This window comes from Brachionichthys hirsutus, chromosome 23, assembly GCF_040956055.1.
Source record: "Brachionichthys hirsutus isolate HB-005 chromosome 23, CSIRO-AGI_Bhir_v1, whole genome shotgun sequence".
NCBI lineage: Eukaryota > Metazoa > Chordata > Actinopteri > Lophiiformes > Brachionichthyidae > Brachionichthys > Brachionichthys hirsutus.
Genome location: NC_090919.1, coordinates 3,052,283 through 3,072,636, shown reverse-complemented (window position 1 = coordinate 3,072,636; position 20,354 = coordinate 3,052,283). Strand labels below are relative to the sequence as shown.

Below are 20,354 nucleotides of genomic sequence, written 5' to 3'. Positions count from 1 at the left end.
TTCACCGGGAATCACCACCGCTAAAATTCAAAGAATGCTCTTCCAGTCTGGAGGCTAAATCAATCAAAAGCACCACAAACAAAACGTGAAGAAAGGAGTTGTCCTGCTTTCCCCCCCTCAAACCACAAAATAAAACCTTGTCAAATTTAAGTGCCGCTTTTATTCCCTTAAAAAAAACCTCTTCCTTACTTTGAGTGACTCTAATGCAATTCGCACTCTTGTTTTCTACATAAGTGCGCACGAAACAACGGCGACTTGCAAACTGTTGTGGATGAGTGTGTATCCTGCTGTGCACAACCAGGGCACGGCATTCGTGCATCAGACTTCCTGTCTTTCTCTTTGGTACGCAGACTGAAAAAGGAAAAGCCAACAGAAGGCATAGAGAGTGGGGGGGGGGGGGGGGGGGGGCATTAGAAACAGAAACGGCACTGAAAAGAAGATCAAGGCTGAGGAAAGAAGGGCAATTTAAAGAGTGAATGAATTAAGGAAACAAAATCAGACAGGTCTGCGGAGGCCGAGGGCCCAGACAGAAAGAGGAGAAGAGGAAAAAGAGGAGGAGGCCGACCGGCGGGGAGAAATCGATGGGAAACAAGAGCAGCAGCAGCCATGATAGAAACCAGATGTAGACCCCCCCCCCCGACAGGAGACGAAGGATGGAGGAAGAGAAGGAATGGAGATGAGGGGGGGAAAAAATTAGAAGTATGCCAACAGGGAGAACAGAGAGAAGTCAGGAGGCAGGAAAGCGAGGGAGGCAGCCAGACAAAGGGAAACGAGGATGAAGAGGAAGAAAGAGGACGAAAGAGGAGACACCTGAGACTGACTTCCTTTCCTAAATCTTCCCCTATAATCTCACGTGACTAAGAGAAGGTCAAAAAGGGCTTCTCAGACTTTTAACAGATTTTCGCTTTTGTTGGAAAACTTAAATACCGTAAATGCATTCCTGAAAGTCACGGGGCACGGATTCCTAACAAAGAACGGCCGCTAGCCGCCGTTTCTGCGTCCCGAAGGCGTCGTCCCATTAGTGCACGTGCAGAAAACGTCAAAGGCAGGAAATGCAGTTTGAAGCAAGATGCACTAATCCCCATCCGCCCGGCAATGCAAGAAGCAATCGTTGCTTTACTTTGCCTTTCCTCTTCTCTGGTCTGTTCCCAGGCCAGACTCCACGAGGGCTGGCGTGTCCCACTAGTGTCTTAAAGGTCAGAGGTCGAGCAAACACCCTCGGTCACATAACGGCGGTGGTGAGGCGGCACTTTTGCACCAGTTGGAGTTCTTGTGCGCGACTGTTTCAACCAAGCCTCCAGTCAGTCACACGTCAGGCGGGAAGTGCCTCTTGGACGTCTTCCTTTCACTGTTGCCCCACTCCAGATACCCCCCACGTGTTCTATCGCCCCCCCCCCCCCCTCACTCTCCTTTTCTCCTAGGTCCAATGTGGGAAAATGCGGCATCGCTGAAACCGCCGCTGCCGCTGCCATCCAAGTCTCCTAAAATAAAAAGAAAAGAGTAACCCTACCCTCCTCTTTTATTCCACTCTTTTCCCTCTGCTTTCTCGTCCCGTCTCGCTGCCAGAGCTGCTCCACCCCGAGCGACAGACAGAAGCAGCGGCTATACGGTGTAGTAAATCTTTCTCTTTATTAAACTTGTTGTTTCCCTGTCCCGACACACGCCACGAGTCAGCGATGGTTAACGGAATCCCTGGAGATGCTTTTTTTTTATTTATTTATTTTTTTTTTGCGAGGCTCTGGTTGGTTCCCTCTTCGGCTCGACCACAAGCATCGCATCTCAAAGCGCGTCTGTAATTTTTGCGAGCTCACTCAGAACTGCTGACTCAGAACCTCGAGCCAACGCGCGCCTTTGTGAGGAGTCTGCGTTTGAAGGCAAAGGCGCAAGAAAAAGAACTTTTAAACGTGAGTGTCGCCGCATGAGGAGACATGAAGGACAAGTTCTGGTCTTTCATAGGACTTTTGGAAAATGAAGACAGTTGAACCTGGACTCTTTTCTGGTGCACAGCTCTACACGTCTCCTCATTAGAAGAGTCATTCCTAAATAGCTGAGGAAAATGGGACTTACCATGACTTCAGTCTGGAATTCCTACATAGTCTTCAACTCCTTTCCTACATTTGTTCCTTCTCCGCATTCTCCGTGATGTGACTTTTCCCTTTCGAGCCTTTCTCTCAGCCTTCTTCCCCTAACCTATCACCCTCCGATATATTTCCCCAGCCTGGGAATGTCCGAGCTACATTTTTTTTCCCCTCCCCTTGGCGTCTGCCAGGCAGTTACACTCATTCCCACCTCCCCCTCCGTCCCCTCTGCTCTCCTCCTCTCCTCTCACCTAACAAGAGCTCCACAGTCCCTCTCCTCACTCAAACTTTCCATTTCCCCCACTAGAGTTAAATGAATAGACAATGAAACGCCGCCCCCCCCCCCACCCAAGCGTAATTGAAAAACGTTTAAAACTAAAAAAAAAAAGTCTGATGTTTTATTGTGAGAATGAAATTGGACCTTGTTCACCCCGAGTGGGAGATAATCAACTTTATTGGGCGCAATTATTCCAAAATAAGCCTTCTGCTACAATGGGTTTATTTATATGACCATCATGATGTAACAGAGGAACATTGGAAAGGATTCCACCACAAAAGTGTCTCAATGAGCCAACTCTCCCCCTTGAGTCACCTGAAATGACTGTTTTGCTACCCGAGGGGGTTAAAGGGCAAATGCTAAACTCAATGTTTCCTGCTCATTCAAAACCATTTTGCCTAAACTAATTTTTAAAAACCTTCCACAAAGCCTGAGGTGATGTTTCTATCGTTGTGACGTCATTTTTAATTCCTCCTCATGCATAAATATAAAGCCACACTTTAGGCAGAAGTTGTTGTGACTCACCCTTTCTTCTTCTTCTTTCACTTTTTTTTTTTTTACGCGTGTCACACTGATAGCTGACAGCTGCTAAGTTTAACCTCTGTGCCTTCTGTTTAGACCGGAAATGGTGGTCGCTTTATCGAACAGCGACCTCCAGTGATGAGTGTGTGGCATTACAACTTTGGAAAAGTAAAGGAGGAAGAGGAGAAGGAGTGCTCTCAGATATAGATATCTATAAGGAGCCCTCCTTATTGGGTTATTAGTTCATTCTGTACATATTGATCAGGCCAATCGAGGATAATTCTGGATTCTAGCATACATTTCTTGCTGAAAACAAAGATGTTTTTAAACCCCCAGCGGGAGTCCTGAAAACAATTTTAAAATTCCAGTTAATGGAATTTAATGTTCTACTTTGTGTTGTTGCCCTCACAGCAAGAAGGTTGCAGTGATTTATTTTTATTTGTATTTCTCTTTTAGACAGAAACCGCAAAATGCTTTATATTTCAATACAGTGACACGTGTATTTTTTAGCATTTATATTTTAGCATATAAAACATAGCAGTGTCACATTATGTTACCAAAAAAGAAAGCTGAAGTGTTTAAATAATCAAATATTAGAACATGGAAATTTACAGCCACCAAGGATGCAGGTTATAGTCACTACTTATGTCGTAAATTAAAGAGTATTAAAGTATTTAAATTTAATTTCACCTGTAATTTCGACTGGTATAATTAAGTATAAGTATTATTAGTATTAGGAACAGAAACAGCAACAACAAAAAGAAGAACCAAGAAATGAAACACATGGAGTTATTTTTTAACCCCGACTGTGGTCTCCAGGCTGCTGTAGAAATGAACTCTTCTTTGCTGTCCGGATTCTGTGGGGGGCAGAAAGCCGGTGATAAATGACGTAACGCAGAACAATTTGTGTGAATGCAGAAGGTGAAGCGTACCCCCCCCCCCCCCCCTTACGTGATTGGCAGATGAAGTTGAGGTGCTCCTGACAATTCTGGATGTCCCACGGGTTGTGCGCGCCGTTCACCAGGCCTCCACAGATGTGGGGGTGAAAGGCCGGCGGGGATTGGTGCGGCCAGTTGGTGAATTCCATAGACGCGCCAGACATCCAGAACCAAGTGGGGCTCATTACGGATCTGCAGAACAAATGCGTGAACAGATTTAATGACATGCTGCTGATCAGGGTGTTAAAGATAGAAAAAAACAATGCGACACGACAGCTGACAGTTATTCTAATGATGGGGTTAGTCTCTGTCACAAAAGTACAACCTACTTCAGTCCATTTGCAATTCTTTTTGAAGCTCTAATGCTACCCAGGGTGTCCCCTCAATGAGAGCAAGGCGTCCCGTAGCAGAAGGACATTCAGGGATTTGACTCCAGACTTTTGTCTCCTCCGTCGATGCACATTTGCAAAATTCAAATGCTTAGCTTTTTTTTTTTTTTGACTGTATGGAAAGAAAGCAGGCCCCAGGGCGCCCCCCCCGGCTTCACCTTCTTTCTGACATCTGGCGTTACCTGCGGAGCCCCATCCAGACGGAGTCCGTGAGGAGGAAAGGGCTGCTCCCCATCAGCTGCTCCACCTGCCTCTGCTCCTCCTCGCTGTGAAGGCTCAGCAGGTCCCCGTGGAGGCGCCGACAGTGCAGCAGGGCGTCGGACCAGCAAAGCCTGTCCCCCACTATCGTCACGACCCTGTCCTTCAGCATGACGCTGGTCGTGGGAGGAGGAGGAGGCGGAGGAGGAGGCGGGGGCAAAGTGGGAGGAGGGCTAGCAGCGGGCACTGATGGAGAAAGCAGCGTTAAAAAAGGTCGATTGAAGAAGCGTGCAGCGACGAGATGCGATCCAGAGGCAGTACCCGGCGCGGCGTACACCTCCACGCCACACAGAGTCAAAAGCTTGGGGTGTCCCAGGTTCCTTATCAAGACAATGTGACCCTTTGCTTCACAGCTGAAGGTGTAGACGGATGTAGGTCGCAGCGATGACACGACACCGCATCTGGTTGGCGAAGCGAGACAGGAAATGACCTTTTAGCCGAGCTGAAAATGTAACTAACACGTACCAAACAGACATTCTAGCTTTATTGTGCCTCACCTTTTCAAATTTTTCGGTCTCCCGGCGAAGACCTCCACCCCAAGCAATCTCCCCGGACAGCAGTCCATCCTGTTGATGATGGTGACGGCGACAAACACGTGCGCACTCAACAAGTCGACTTTCCAGTGGGGATCGACGTTCGTCATGGAGTGGCTGCAGCATCCGTGTATGAACGTGGTGCTCGTGCATCCGCTGCTGACCGGAGCGGCGGGCCTCGTGGACCTAGATTCTACCGGTTTGCCTAGGGCCACGTTGAGAACGGGTTCCTCTACCGCCGGGGCCGCGTACACCTCCACTTCGCACAGGCAGAGATACGGCGCCGCTCCGGGGCGGATCACGTTCACATAGCGGCCCAAGATGTGGCCCCCGTCGCAGTGGAAGGTGGCGGTTTTGCCGGCCGGGATGTGGCCGATGTTGGCACACCTACCGGCGGACGGGAGGTGAGCCTGGTTACCTCAACCCAAAAAGACTGACTTCTTGCGACTTCTTCGTTGGTACCTTGCGTTATTGTTTCCGTCGTTCTCCAGGGAGTCTCCGACGCGGATCTCGGCTCCATCCAGCATCTCAGAATAGGAGTCGTCCCCCCTGTTGGTGACTTTGACGTACGCGACCGCGTAGGCTCTCTTCAGGTCCACCCGCCACCAAGGGTGGACGTCGCCACTGGCGGTGTGGCTGCAGGAGCCCTCCTGGTGCATGGAGTTTCGGTTCCCATCGATGGCTTTGGAGGCGACAAACGGGCCGCGGGTCGACGACTGCGTGGCTTCGCCTTTCAGAGCCACGTTTGCCAAAGGGTGCACTTGAAAGAAAAAAACAAGACGGGACGTCGGATCCAGAACAATCAAAAGCTGCTGCAAACATTCAGGGAATTTTCAATCAGAAGAAAATCACTTTTCCCCTCCAGTGGCTAGTTCTCTCCTCCACCCTGGACTACCTCCCCCCCAATGTGCCGTCGCTTTGTCGACATCTGTCCTTTACCGCAGTCGTATTCTTGATACACCTCCACTTCGCAGAGATTGAGGATCTTCTCATCTCCTTTGAGACGCACGGTGACGTAGCGTCCCTCTGCAGCCCTGCACGGGAAGTAATGCGTGTGGGAGGCCGGAATGTGAGAGACGACGGCGCATCTGTCAGAGGAATGGAGGAGAGCAGATCCAATCAGAACAGAAGATGATGGATCTTGGCATCAATCGGTTTTCACCTCATGTCCGTTTGGACATCGATCTCTTTTGAGTTCCCAATCCAGATCTCGGCGCCGTCAATCCTGTTCGGGTAGACGCTTGGGTTGGTGATCGTCACAGCTCTAATTGCGTAGACGTTCTGCAGGTCGACCCTCCACCAGGGATCGGACTGCGTCAAAGTGTAGCTGCACAAATGACCCAAACGGTCCGGGTGCCTGAAGCCATCGACTGCACCGCCAGCGTGATGCCGGCCGTGCACTGAAGACTGGACAGCCGTCTTTTTCAGCGCCACGTTAACCAGATTTTCACCTTGTTGCCAAAAAAACAACCAGAATGAAAAAAAAATCCAGCAGGAAAAAAAAAAAAGTCAAATGGAATGTTAGAAAAGCTCAGTTCACCTGTCAGCGCTTCGATCATCAGCATGAGGCAAGTCCCTGAGCGGACACACATAAAAAAAAGTTACATTTTAAATTTGAAGATTTAGCATCACTTCCAAATGTTCTGATGCTGTGACTTACCGTGGAAGATCCGAACGCATCGACTCCCTTCCATGACTTCGGAGACTATTCAGACTCGACGCTCAGAAACGAGCTGCTGGACGGACTCGATCGATTTTCCTTGGAGCGTCGCTGAACTGGCTCATTTGTTCTGCGACATGAGAACATGTAAATTTGCACTCAAGAGATGTTTGCATGAACGAAATCGCATCCAAATAGACAGCTTATCGCAAAACAAAAGCCTCCCTCTGCACGCTCAACCTTTCACGGCAGATTGGGTTCATTGTTGTTGTTGTTTAAACTCCAAACAGATTTTTCACTTGTAATTTATTATATTCCCCTCCGCCCCCCTTAAATAATCAATATTCATTCATTCACAATATTTTGAATCTCCGCCCTACAGAATTTAAAGATGAATTTAAACTTTGTGTTTTCTCCTTCCTCCTTGTCAATTAGCCATTTTATTTTTTACGCTATTATAATTTAATCAAATTCAACCACTTCCACACACGAGCAGAGAAGAACAGACAGACAGAGAATTTACAGATTCCTGTATGCATTTAAGAATTAAAATAAAAATATTAGCCTGCTTGGCATTATGCAAAAACATCTAAATGAGTTAAATGTAACGAGGGATTGGAGCTTCATGTGTTTGTTGAACCTGCTTCTGCCAAGTTCAGCGTGAACAGGAAGTGCAAGTTGGCGTTAAAGAGCGACAGACCGATGTCATCGACTCCAGCAATAAAATTATTTGAATGTAATCTTTATTGCAATTCAGGTTCAACAGCGTGGCCATGTTGAACCTGCCTCTCTGCATTCTCCTGCCTGGCTGCCGGAATAACAAGCCTCTTTCTGGGATTTGATTGGCGGTTACGAATTCCTGTGTGTGTGTGAATTTATCTCTTTGACGCACTTTTAAATGGTGAAATAAACGTTCAGACGGAAAGGCTTTTTGGTAAAATGTTTATTAAAAAAAAAAAAAACATTATGAGACGTGGAAAATCTATATTTGTCTCATAATGTCAACTTCACATTTACATGTGCATGATGTGCTCGTACATGTGTTCACGAAAATATCAGCCAGTGGCAGCTTCATTATGAAGACATTGAAATACCAACAATATGCACAATTAGAAAACAGAAAAAAGGAAAAAAGAAGGAAAACTATTATAGTCCTACTTAGAAGCGGATTCACCTGTGTTTAATGACAATTTAATTTAAAAAGGAGAAAAAAGGTTTTTAATAATCTTTATGAAAGGTTCTTTATGAAAGTGTCGAATGCACGGCGTCCGCCTCAGGAAAGGCCCGAAGCGCTGCCATGGATTTTGCTTCCTCATTCCAGCTTTTCATGATTGATTTAAACGTCGGGCAGAGAGTCAACGCGTATATAAGCGGCTCATAAAACCTTGTTTCAAGCGAATGCACCGCACACGTCGAATTAAAACGCCTTCACGTGCTCGCGTGAAAGCAACCGACAGTAGGACGGCGGCCACCCTTCCACCGCCCCTCACCTTTTCGCCTACGATGGGCTTGATAGAAAGTTATTTGAGCATGATCGGAAAAATATAGGATTCGAGCCCCTGCGTGAATTGTTGGCTTGAGACGTGTCTTTAGAGCATGGCCAGAATCAGCGCACACGCACCGAGCAGCAGAACTGAAGGGCAAAATGGGAGGAGAGAAAAAAATCCATTAGGTGTTGGACAAACACGTAATTCTGGCCCTTTTTGGGGAATTTGCTTCTCTCAATCCCCGCCTTGCATGGCTTACCTGGCATTGGGGACTGCTGGAATGGAGTGGAGCCAGAGGTGGTGCCGTTAGTGCCGTTCTGATTTGTAAACGTGATGTTCGGATTTCCCAGGTCCACAACGGGGCTCTGCAACAGGGTGGTGAATCCTCCAATGGTACCGGTTGCTGAAAGAACAAGCAGCAAAACAACATTACCGATGCGTTCGGCAAATATAAACCTGAGCTTGTACGAGTCCGTCAGGACTGTCTGCCTACCGGTGTCAAAAGTTACACTGGCCAGCCTCAAAGAGGCGGCTGTCGTTCGAGCCACCGTCGTTGGAATTTTGGCCGTAAACATGGCCTGGAGTCGAGTTCCGTCAAAGCTGGCCAGTTGGTTGCCGACAGGCAGCTGCAAAAGCAAAGACGGACGGGACAAAAAAAGGTTTTGATTTCACCTGGTTATTAATATAGCAAAAATGTATGCACTATATAGGCGTTATTACTAATTACTACTAGAAATAGCCTTCTTCAGCACCACCACATCTGAGTCAAGTCAAGCAGAACTTACCGCTTGCGGTGTCACCACGTTGCCATTCACTAGACCAGTGCTAAATCTTACAGTGTTGTTGATGATGACAAAAAAATAGCCCAAGGTTCCCTGCGGGACAAAATAAATGGTAAATAAAAAACCAGACATCCTCAAGCAAACTCCAGAACTGAGTCTGGGTGAGATTTTCATCATAATTAGTGAACAATGAGTGAATTCCAGACGTACGTTAGCGCCGCCATTATCCACCTCGACGGCGAGGCCACTGATTGTCTCTCCTGCTATCGGTATGTTAAAATGAGTAGCATTCAGTTGCTCGACGGCAACAAAGTTACACGAGGTAGAAGTTGCGGGGTTGCATGAAGGAGGCGCCGCCCCACAGAGCAGAGTGATTCCACACTGGGCGTTGGTAATATTAGACTGCAAGGGATAGGAGAAACAGAGCGCGGTCAAGAAAGCTGGGAGACGGATGAGCACGACGTTACGCGCATTATGTCCAACAAAAAATCACGTTGATCTTTCCGCTAGTTGTTTAGCTTCACTCACCATCAGCTGTATCACCAAGACTGGCAGTGGAGCAACTGTTGACATCATCGTCGGCATCACGGTGGCATTGGGCATCGTCATGGTTGCATTGGGCATCGTCATGGTTGCATTCGGCATCCCGGTGGCATTAGGCATCGTCATGTTTGCATTCGGCATCCCGGTGGCATTAGGCATCATGGTGGCATTTGGCATCCCGGTGGCATTGGGCATCGTCATGTTTGCATTAGGCATCATGGTGGCATTGGGCATCGTCATGTTTGCATTCGGCATCCCGGTGGCATTAGGCATCGTCATGTTTGCATTCGGCATCCCGGTGGCATTGGGCATCGTCATGTTTGCATTAGGCATCATGGTGGCATTGGGCATCGTCATGTTTGCATTAGGCATCATGGTGGCATTAGGCATCGTCATGTTTGCATTCGGCATCCCGGTGGCATTGGGCATCGTCATGTTTGCATTAGGCATCATGGTGGCATTGGGCATCGTCATGTTTGCATTAGGCATCATGGTGGCATTGGGCATCGTCATGTTTGCATTAGGCATCATGGTGGCATTAGGCATCGTCATGTTTGCATTCGGCATCCCGGTGGCATTCGGCATCGTCATGGTTGCATTCGGCATCGTCATGGTTGCATTCGGCATCGTCATGGTTGCATTCGGCATCATCATGGTTACATTTGGCATCGTCATGGCTACAGTCGGCATCGCGGTTGTATTCGTGCAGTTGGCTCCCACCATCGACCCATTGACCATTGTGCAGTTAGAGCTCGCAGCTCGAACGTCTCCAAATAGCACGAATAGCACGGACAGCGCCGCAAACAGGACGGCAAGCATCAGTTTGTTGTCCATACCTGAGGGGGGGGGGGGGGGGTAACAACACCAAAGAAGAACCACAATCCCATAAATGATTACATTAAGGTTTGAGATTTGAGAGTTAAAACATAATTTTATAACAAGAATAATGCATCATTAAGGTCATTTAACCTGCTGTGCTTTTTGGAAACACTCTAAATCACGTTTCCCCGAGAACACATTGGCAGAAATAATCATGTTATAATGTAAAATAAAAAAAATTAAAAAAAAATCCAGTCACCCTCCACAAAATATTCTGAGCATCAGAATTAATTAATGAATAGCCATAGAGAGTATTTATCCTACCCATCGATGCTCTTTTCAGGTCGACGAGCAAAAAATAAAATAAAGATCCTGCTTCGTTTTATTCTCAGGCGTTGCACGCAGGTGAGACTTGCTGTCAAGTGTGATGCTCCCAGCGAGCTTCCAGGTGAAGAGGTGATACCCGTTTCCTCTGCGTCACTATTTAAACTAGGAGGCAGGGAAATGTCAACTCATCTGTCATAAAAATAAAAAAAAAAGTCCCTTCTCTGAGTGTCACAGGTTGGAAGTTGATCCTCGTGGGTGTGGGCGACGGAAAGCACACATGCATCTCGCCGTGTGACGTAATATTACACCCTCTTTGTCTCAGCCGTAGTTTCTGACTGCATTGAATGAAACGAAACCTGCAGCTACTCGTTAAGACGATTGATGCTTAATTGCTAATCCCTGCTAATTGCTAATCCCTGATGTGCAAACCTCGCCACGTGAGTCACGCGTAAAAGTGGATCATTTGTGATCCAACCGGCCGTGAGAGCAGCGACAGAACTGGTTTGTCCGTGGACGTGCAAGCTTTTTGTGCACGCTTCAATATTACAATTGTGTTCTGCGGTTTTGCTGTCATGTTTGTCATGCGGGCAATGACAAGCAGATCTAAATGTTTGGCCTTTGAAGTGCAAAGCTCCTTCTGATTGGAAAAGTTTAGCTTTTTTGGTGAGATATGCAAGCAATAGTAATTGCAAGTACTGCGATAGTTTCTGCGCAAGCTTGCTGAAAACAACAACAACAAACAGACGCAGAGCGCTCTCAGACAAAGTGCCCGGTTTGATTCTGGCACCAGTTTAAAAAGAAACTCTGTTGAAGCTGTTTCAGGGACACAAGTCGTGATTGCATGCAGAATTTGTCCACCTTTGCCTCGAGGTGAAGGGCAATGCTGTGAGTAAAGGCGACACAAGGCTCAAGTCATGGGCCTCGGCGGGATAAACCGGTTCGGCTGTTAGTCAGACACTAATTTGTTGGCAGTGCATGTTAAACAGTCGCACAAAAGACAAGGAGGGTGTTTGTCTTATAGGAGGGTGAAATCAGGTTGTTGTTTGAGCTCCCTCTAGTATTGAATCAACGTTTTAACTCATCAACGCCATTGATTGTCATCAAAATTAAAAAAAAAACGACCTGGAAAGTTTGCGGTTGGACCATGACCTTTGCTGGACAGATCCATCAGCCGTGGTCCATCAGCATCAACGGAGATGCTCTCAAAGGACGAGGCCGGTGAATCGCCGCAGGGATAATGCGAATGAGAAATAATCCCAAATGGGCTCAGGAAGAACGATTATTTATAACCGTGTTCCGTTTTCAACGTTATACACAAGCAAAACCTTAGTTTGGACCCATTTTATCATTGAACACAATATTTCTTTGGGACAATCTCGCCAATCGATACCTAAACTTGGTGTGATCTCGGTTCTCAGAAACAAACGAGATGGGTCAGATTCCTTTTCTGCATGACGCTCCGCGGACGAGGAACTCTTCTTATTCGTTGTGAAACGTTGTGCTTTCTTAACGATCGTGTCATCATGACGGCAACGATTGCTTCACTGGCTTTGGAGTTTGGAGGTACAATAGCCGGACAGGAGCTGTGATTGGCCAGTCTGTGTCAGAGGGGGCGGGACGGTCAAAGAGGAAATTATTAGACAATATGCTCCATTTTTTTTTTTTAACTCAGGAAACAAATCTATTAAAAGATGTTTTTATCCGGATAGAAATGTTAACCCTCGAAGTTCGAAGCATTTTTTGTATTGTCAGACGCGTATTATTAGGTTTTAAAGATAAACAACCTCATCAATGAGAGTCAAATGTTTGCTGTATGACAACCAAATAAATTATTAAATGTAAACAACCAAATCTCTTTGTGTTGTTTGAAGTTAATATTTTAATTGCAATGCCTGAGAATTTTTGGAGACATTACCTCCATTGTTCAAAACGACATTCCATTGGCTGACATGCCAGAATGTGAAAGACACAAGGTTGCACTGATGGATGCATCCCTCCATTGTTGCAGCAAAGAGCCCTGCCTGCTTTGCAGAGCGCCTCGGGTTCACCTCGCTGACGTCAAGCAAGTCAATCAGCCGTCAATCACAACGCTGCAGGTAAATACGGCACTCGGCACAGTCACGGGGATGGTATGGAAACGCCTTTAATCCGACAAACGAAATGCATTTCTTCTGACAGCCTCCCTGTACTGTAAAAACTTGCGTTTTTTTTTCCTACTGTCCGTCATTGCTGCACTTTTCTGGGGTTTTTTTTTTTTTTTGGTTGAGCACAACTTTGTCTGGTTCGCTAGCCAGCAGCCGTTTGGCAGTCCGGAATCTGAAGTCTCCCGGGACTTCAAGCCCCCCCATTGTTCCCCGTCTGCCTTTATTGACTTATAACGCCAGTTCGGTACCCGATGACCGACATGTTGATGAACCTTATTGAGACGGGATTCATCCTCGAAGCGCGGTTCCTTTGCGTGATTGATTGGTCGGTTGTTCGAGACGCTGAACATCCCGTGGGATGTTCTGTAGGAATCCCAGTATGGATGTGCGTGTCGTCGCCTTTCCTGTAGTCAATCCAGGCAGTGCCGCGGGTGTGTCTGGTGTTAAATTCAATTCAATGCTTTATTCGTTTCTATAGCACCAGATTGTAGCAGAAAGCCATCTGGAGGCACTTTCCGGGTGTAGCAGGGACAGACAGAACCCAACTTGTCCCGCCAGAGCAAGCACTTTGGCGACGGAGGCAAGGAACTTCCCTCTAACAGGCAGAAACCTTGAACGGAACCCGAGACTCATAGTGGACGGGCATCTGTCTTGACCGATTGGGTTGATAAAGACAGAGAGACAACGACAGAGCGAGAGAGACAGAGACAAGGGCAGGTAGGAGAGGGAGAGAGAGTGATAGAGAGACAGAGGAAGCAGGAGCAGACAGAAATATAATGCATTTCCAATACATCCCAGTGACGCGCAACATATAGGAGGCTGCTGAGCAGGCCGCTGACTACAGAGGTGCTATGTAGAACTACAAATGCTAATGCCAGCGACGAGGCTATCCGGATTGACGGCCCACAGGTTTTAGGTTCTGCGGCGCCACGGACAGAAAGAGGGACAAAGAGACAAAGAGGGACAAACAGCAAGCAGAGTGAGAGAGAGAGAGAGCGGAGCGGACCACAAATATTTACATGTGAATAACCAGGTGGAGAGGGAGGAGCCTAACGTGTCATCGGAGGTTATGCCACCAGTGCTGGCCTATGGCAGCATATTGATTATTGCATGAAAGCTGTGATACCAATAATTGTAGGTCCAACAGCCGGACGGTGTCGGGAGCCGTCCGCGAGGGTCACATGTGGTTCGACCAGTAGTCCAGCGTTCCACTCGAGCTTCATTGTGTTTTTCCTCCTCATGTCAACCTTAGCGTGACAAGTCGCTACGATGGATTTGCAAAGAGAATGCGCTTCCATTCTTCCACTAATCCAGCCCCCCCCACCCCGCCCCGACGGTAAATCTGTGTTTGAACAGGCAACAAGCCAAATGTTCTGCATCAGTAATTCATGATTCTCCTTGGCCTCCTCCCCGAACCGCGCTGCAGCGAACGCACCGTAATTAATCAACCGGGGCGGAAAGACCGGCTCGTCGACATTGGGATTGGATCACGAGGGAGCCGGTTTTCATTCCTCTGTGCATCACAGGTATTTGTTCAACCGCAGTGAATTTCCGCTTATATACATCTGTCGGGTGTCGAGTTCCGACGTCTCACGAAAGGAGTCGACTCAAAGTTCAAAACAACAGATACGAGCGGGAAGCCTTTTTTATTTTTAATAAACAACACAAGCTAAGAAAACAGCTAAAACTCCTATTTAAAATAAATATAATGCCGCGAGACATCTAGTGGAAGATGAGTACAGGACGCGTAATTAGACTCTAATCATTTAGAGATTAAACTTCTGCCGAAGGGAAAATCTGTCAGTTTGATTTTGATTTGATCGTTATTAAAAAGTTCATTTTTTCGCCTGCCCGACGTTTCTGCCGGCCGTCCTTCACTCTTCCAGCTCGATGAGCTTCTTCAGATCAGACTTCAACACCTCTACGTCCTCTTCCTCCTCGTCTACCTCCACCTCGACTCCGTCCATGGTTTTCTGGAGCTCTTCCTTGATGCGGTTCAGTTCCAGCAGGCCGTCCTGCAGGTCCTTGCAGACTTCCCGGATCTTGGCGGCAAAGTCGGTCTTTGCGCCCTTTTTCAGCTCCATGGAGTCTTTGGCCAGGAAAAAGACGTCGAGCGCCAGGAAGAGTCCGGACATCACCCCCGTGGTGATGCTCATCACCTGGGCCGCCTTGGCGGCGCCTCCGGCCACGCCGAGCACCTGAATGGTGCCGATCAGCGTCTCCGTGTTGATCACCAAAGCCTTCCCGGCGCGGCCGCCCTCCTTCATCACGTGCTTCATGTTCTGGTTGAGGTGCTTCTTCGAGATGCTCTCGGCGTACTTCTCAAAGTTCCACTCTTCCAGCACGTCCATCCCTTCCTGTCAGGCAGAGACGGGGTGGGTTTGGTTGGGCAGGAGGGCAGGTAAGAGCACATTACATTTGGGTGGGGTGGGGGGTCGGGAATATTGTTTTGAATTAAACTTCTTTAAAGAATCTGGGAGTTGAGGAATTATTTTTCGCCGCCACTTTCTTCAACAGTGAGAAAAGCCCGCCCGGACAATTAGACAACTTAGATTTCCGTTTAGAGGCCGGCAGCTTTTCCACTACATTGAAAAGGGGAGGGGCATAATCTTTCCACGGATCCGCCGCCTCCTCCAATCACTCACCTGCATGAAGACCAGGCACTTCCTGATGTCATTCACCTCTTCCTCGTAGTCTTGGATCATCTTCTCCACCTTCTTGCGGTCCGTCTTCGAGTGGACCGTGTCGGTGATGTTGGCCGACGCGGACGCCACCCCGCCCGCCGTCGCTATGCCGATGCCGACGGCCGTGACGATGAGCGACGTCCCCGCCGTGAAGGGCGCCAGGATGAGCCCGGTGATGGTGGTGACCGACCCGGCGATGCTGGCCACGCCGCCGCCGACGCTGGCCGTGATGGTCTTCTTGTGGAAATTGTCGGCCGCGTCGGCCAATTCGAGCAAGTCCAGGATGCGCTTCTGGAGCGAGGCGCCGCCCCGGTTGAAGAGGCGGACGAAGAGCCGAGCCGCCATGAAGACGCGGTCGGCGGCGTCTTCGACTACTCTGGGGGGGGGAAATGTAGATCAGACGGGCGACAATTTCAGTTGAATTACAAAGAAGAAGTAGAAGAAATAATCCAATCACGACGCGACTCACTCTTCAGGTTCATCGTCCTGCACCGCCTGGTTCCACTCGCCCCAGCCTAGCAGAGGCAACAGAAAAACAGGGCTTCTATCGGATCACGAACCAGTGACGAAGACGAAGCAGCGCGTACCTTCTACCGTTCTCCACCAGGCTAAAAGGCCTTCCTCATCCTGGAAGTAAAAAAAACAAAAGAAAAAACACCTCAAATTCAGGAGCGCATTAAAAACCGCACAGAAAACAACGCATCATTTCTAAAACACTTACCTCCAGCGGGTCCTCCGCTGTTCCTCCGGTGGGCGCCGGAACGTCCGCCAGCGGCAGCATCTGGAGTGCCACGACTTCCTGTAACAGAACGTGGGGGGGGGGGGGGGGTCATCAGGCGGCACCGCGCGACCTCTGACCTCACGCGGGCCTGACTACACCTGCACGACGACAAATCCAGCAGTAGAAACGAATGCCGACTCCTCGGACGCAGAAAGACGTATGTTTAGTTTGAGCCGCTTCACTTCTAACCGTAGATCAGAGCGTTTAAACGGGCAGGACGAAGAGACGCAGGCCGGCAGACAGAGAAAACACATTTCTGCGCCATCGTCTTTACCACCTTTATTAAATAGTCGCCCGCCCGGTTTTTGTTGACGCAGCTTTGTTTACGCAGCATGATGGCAGAAAGGTAATCCAACACCCACGTTTCTCAGAATAGTGCGTGTCCGTCTTCAAAAAAGGATTCTTTGTCATTTGTGACAGTAAATTAACTCTTCCTGCTCTGGTGTTCCAGGAAGCAATGAGGGGGGGGGGGTGTATCAGGGTTCCCAGTGAACATGATGATTGGGAAGTCCTCAAAACATTCAGAAGTTGTTCCAAAGAGTCAATAATTAACTGTGTATTTTTTTCACTTTTCTTTTTTATGATTTCAAATTTGTGATCTGGAAATGTGAAATTAAACATCTCGATTCCACCATTATTTAGCAGTGCTTCACCTTCACCTCCTTTATGTACACTGAACAGATTCCTGACCGTTCAGTTCAGGAGCGTTGGAGCCATGTTCTCCCCAAATTCAACATTTATTTCTCGCATTTTACAGTTTTTTTTTTAATGGCATGCCATTTAGTTCCTTTCTTATATCAAAGCACCAAATATTTATTCTTTCTTCCACTCTTTTACATTTATTGTGTGCAAAGTTTAAGATTAAATTCTCAGTGTTTGCTTAAGAAAACTCGCCTGAGGAGCGTCAGGAACGTCTGCTGCTGCATCCTTGGGAACAAAAGGAAACAAACAAATAAGAAGTATTTCACAGTATTCACTTCCATTTTGGCAGTAAAGTGACTCCGGCTCAGCGGCACCTTCGTTCTGGTCCGAAAGAAGGCGCTGGGCAGAATCCTCTTTATTCTGAAGGTCTAGAGAGGAAATGCAAATTTCAGCTTCGCCTCAAAAAAAAAACAGAAAAAAAAAGCTTTGCGACGCTTCACATACGGCAGTTCTTCTCTTGGGCGCCTCCGCCGGCGGGCCCTCCGCCTCGCTGGCGGCGTCGGCGTCCACGTACCAAATAGACTGCGGGAAAGGCGGACGTAAACAGTAATAATTACCGGTACTAGTAATCAGTTATTGTTGAGTGACAGACAACTCAAATGTCAAATGCAAACAGTCCCGAGTCTCTGAGGCGGGATCCTCGGCAGTCTGAGAAATGTGAGGTCAAAGTCTTTGAAGTTTGCACAGCCGTTACCGTTTAGAGGTCGGCGGCGGTGCCAACGCCACGTCAGGTCACGGGCCGTATGTGCGTCACAAACGTCCCCACACAGTCACCAGTCGCCGTCCCCTCAACTATAGGACAGACGTCCCGCATTTCTGAGGCTCTCTTGTGTCCCAAGTGGCTCCTCAGATTGTTGTTGTAGGCAAAATTGATTTCATACCAAATCATGTGCATTGTGTAAAATTAGCTACTAATCTAAAAACATACCAGATATCAAATGTTTATTAAATGTCTTTATTTAAATCCTCTTTGCACTGCTAGCTACAAAAAAATATATTATAAAGGGCTGAAAATCTCGTGCAATCATTTTAGCCAGTTCCTTATCAATAATTGTGTTCCGTTTTGCTGGTGGGGGGGGGGGGGTCATACAACTCTTTTGGAAAAAGAACTGGTGAATAAACGGTCTCACGTGTCTCTCGATGGCGCTATCGTCCACGCTTTCTGAGCTGGAGGAGCGTCCACTGGGAATGGCGTCCTCCTGGTTCAAAATCAAAACAAAAAGGGAATGAGTTTATAGCTCATCAGCTGACAAATGATGGAACGAGCACTAACACACACACACACACACACACACACACACACACACACCTGCGCCTCCAAAGACGAAGCCGCAGCGGAAGCCACAGAGTCGGTCCGGCGTTCCTCTTCTGGTTCTGGCCTCTGCTTCACAGAAACTTGAATTTCGTCCGCCTCCACTTTGCTCCACCAGCTGCTTATTTAAACTAACCACTAACAAGCTCGACACAACGGCAACGACACAACCGGGAGTTACCTGCGCGTCAGACCGAACGGCCTTTGCTTTCTGCGTCATCCCGGGGTTCTAAAACAAACAGAAGGCATGTGAAGGCACCATGATCCTGCCATAGAGCAGAGGCAGAGTTTAAAAATACGCAATATTCAGGATGTGGGAAATGTTGTTTTTAATTCAGTAAACAAGAGGCAGAGGGCAGAGGCCACAGACAGCTCTGTGAGGACTGGAATTGTTCTCCTCTGGCGCCATCTAGAGGCGCATGAAAGCAGCTCTCTCCGGATCCAGAATGAGGTCAGGACCAGAATATGACATTTTAACATTGAAAACTCCATTTATGGATTCAAAAATCAACTCTGATTCACTTTTGCTTTTCATGGTTGGTGTATAAAGATACAGAGAACAATCTAGAACCTTTTGATGATGATCCAGATCACAATGTGGACGGTGTAAATCCAATTAGGAGGGGAATGAGCTGCTCGGCGGAGGTTTGTGCTCTCCGAGTGCTTTCCTGATTTATAATATAAATCAATAATTCCAATTCAGATGCTCCAACTATTAATGCCTTTTCGCTAAACGCTCGGGGTCCGTTCGTTCCAGAGGCTTTACCTGCTTCTCAGGTAAGTTGTTATTGTCTACCAAGCTCGCGCTGCTGGAGGAGAGTTCGCTCTGCAGAGGCTGCGTATCCTGGAGAAGAAAAAAAAACACAAACAATAAATAAATATAACAGCACGGCGCTTAAAAATGAGCTGCTTCCCTCCAAACAGCTGTTTAGTCTCATCAACAGCGTCACGACTTTTACCTTCGGCTGCGAGGATTTAAAGGGGTTTACTTTGTGCATCATTCCTGCGAGCATTCCTGGATTCTGTAATAATAATAATAATAAATGCAGACATTTAACGATCAGATGATGATGATGGTGGTGATGAAGGTCATCAGAGGAGGATCTTGCTCACCTGTTTGCCTTGAGCGTCTCTTCCCGTCTCAGGTGGAGCCACGGAAACGCCTCCCTGTTCCAGAGGCTCGGTCGACGGCGCTTTGGAGGCCTGTGCGCGAAAAACAGCCGAGGGGTAGCGACCGAAACAGAGCCTCCGTTACCATGGTGACACGTGGGGGCACGGTGCTGGGGTTTACCTGGGACTTGAACGGGTTCACCTTCTGCATGACCCCTCTCAGCCCGCCAGGGTTCTGAAGTGGAACGATTCAAAAAACGTCATTTGATGCTTTTGCAGATCCGGATTCCGGTCCGGATTCTGTCCTGGAAACGCCCCCTTCCGAGCGGCGCCGCGGGGTTCTCACCTTTGCGGACTCCGTTCCAGGTTCCAGCGACTCCGAGGACGGGGCCTTGCTGACCGCGGCGGGGCTCTGGGTTGCAGAACCAAAGTTTAAACACGAGTTGGCACCAACTGATCGGAATCGTCGCAACAATAGTTTCACGTGGTTTACCTGCGAGGCGGATTTAAACGGGTTGACCTTCTGCATCACGCCCATCACCCCCGTCCGCTGGCGTTTACACAAAACACACATTATACGAGTCGCGTTCGCAACTCACAAGAATCAGATCGGCGGGACGGGTCGCTTGGTCTCACCCTGGCCGTTGGGTCGGTCTCACCCGCGGACTCGTTTTTCTGCAAGACATTACAAGCATTGGAATGTGGGCAGGAAACGTTTTTTGGGGGGCATGCGCGAGTTTAGATCTCAACCTGTGGGGCCGTTCCCGCGTCCTGCGTGTTCTTGCCATGTGTGACGGGGCGGTCTAGTTCCTGGAGACAAATGAGAGCTTTCAGTTAACGGGAAAATTCAAACAGGCAACCAGACAAAATGGATCATCCGCCGCGCTCCACGCACCGCTTTGCCGTGCCGAGGAGGGACCGACGGAGACGGGGCTGCTCCTTTATCTCTCCTGAAGATATTCATCCTGAAAAGACAAAAAAAGTATTTAACACAATAAGACGAGACGG

The 20,354-nt window shown here is 48.2% G+C and overlaps 2 protein-coding genes across 2 annotated transcripts in view; both read right to left on the bottom strand.

Moving 5' to 3' along the window:
• arhgef40 (Rho guanine nucleotide exchange factor (GEF) 40) overlaps nucleotides 1–2,123 on the bottom strand; it is an 18,158-nt gene extending 16,035 nt beyond the window's left edge. Inside the window, exon 1 of the mRNA XM_068755958.1 lies at nucleotides 2,068–2,123. Coding sequence (XP_068612059.1) covers nucleotides 2,068–2,070 — 3 coding nt within the window. The 5' untranslated portion in view covers nucleotides 2,071–2,123. The remainder of the gene's footprint in view (nucleotides 1–2,067) is intronic.
• A 12,350-nt stretch (nucleotides 2,124–14,473) lies between these two features.
• On the bottom strand, nucleotides 14,474–20,310 carry LOC137911725 (uncharacterized). The gene is made up of 15 exons (XM_068756106.1): nucleotides 20,242–20,310; nucleotides 20,097–20,156; nucleotides 19,983–20,021; nucleotides 19,840–19,896; nucleotides 19,693–19,758; nucleotides 19,492–19,581; nucleotides 19,350–19,439; nucleotides 19,003–19,080; nucleotides 18,055–18,123; nucleotides 17,369–17,446; nucleotides 16,163–16,240; nucleotides 16,029–16,068; nucleotides 15,911–15,956; nucleotides 15,403–15,817; nucleotides 14,474–15,114 (listed from the first exon to the last, which is right to left on the bottom strand). Exons 1-15 carry the CDS (start codon nucleotides 20,308–20,310, stop codon nucleotides 14,632–14,634), a joined length of 1,758 nt encoding a protein of 585 aa, XP_068612207.1. The 3' UTR covers nucleotides 14,474–14,631.
• Nucleotides 20,311–20,354: the final 44 nt, after the last annotated feature.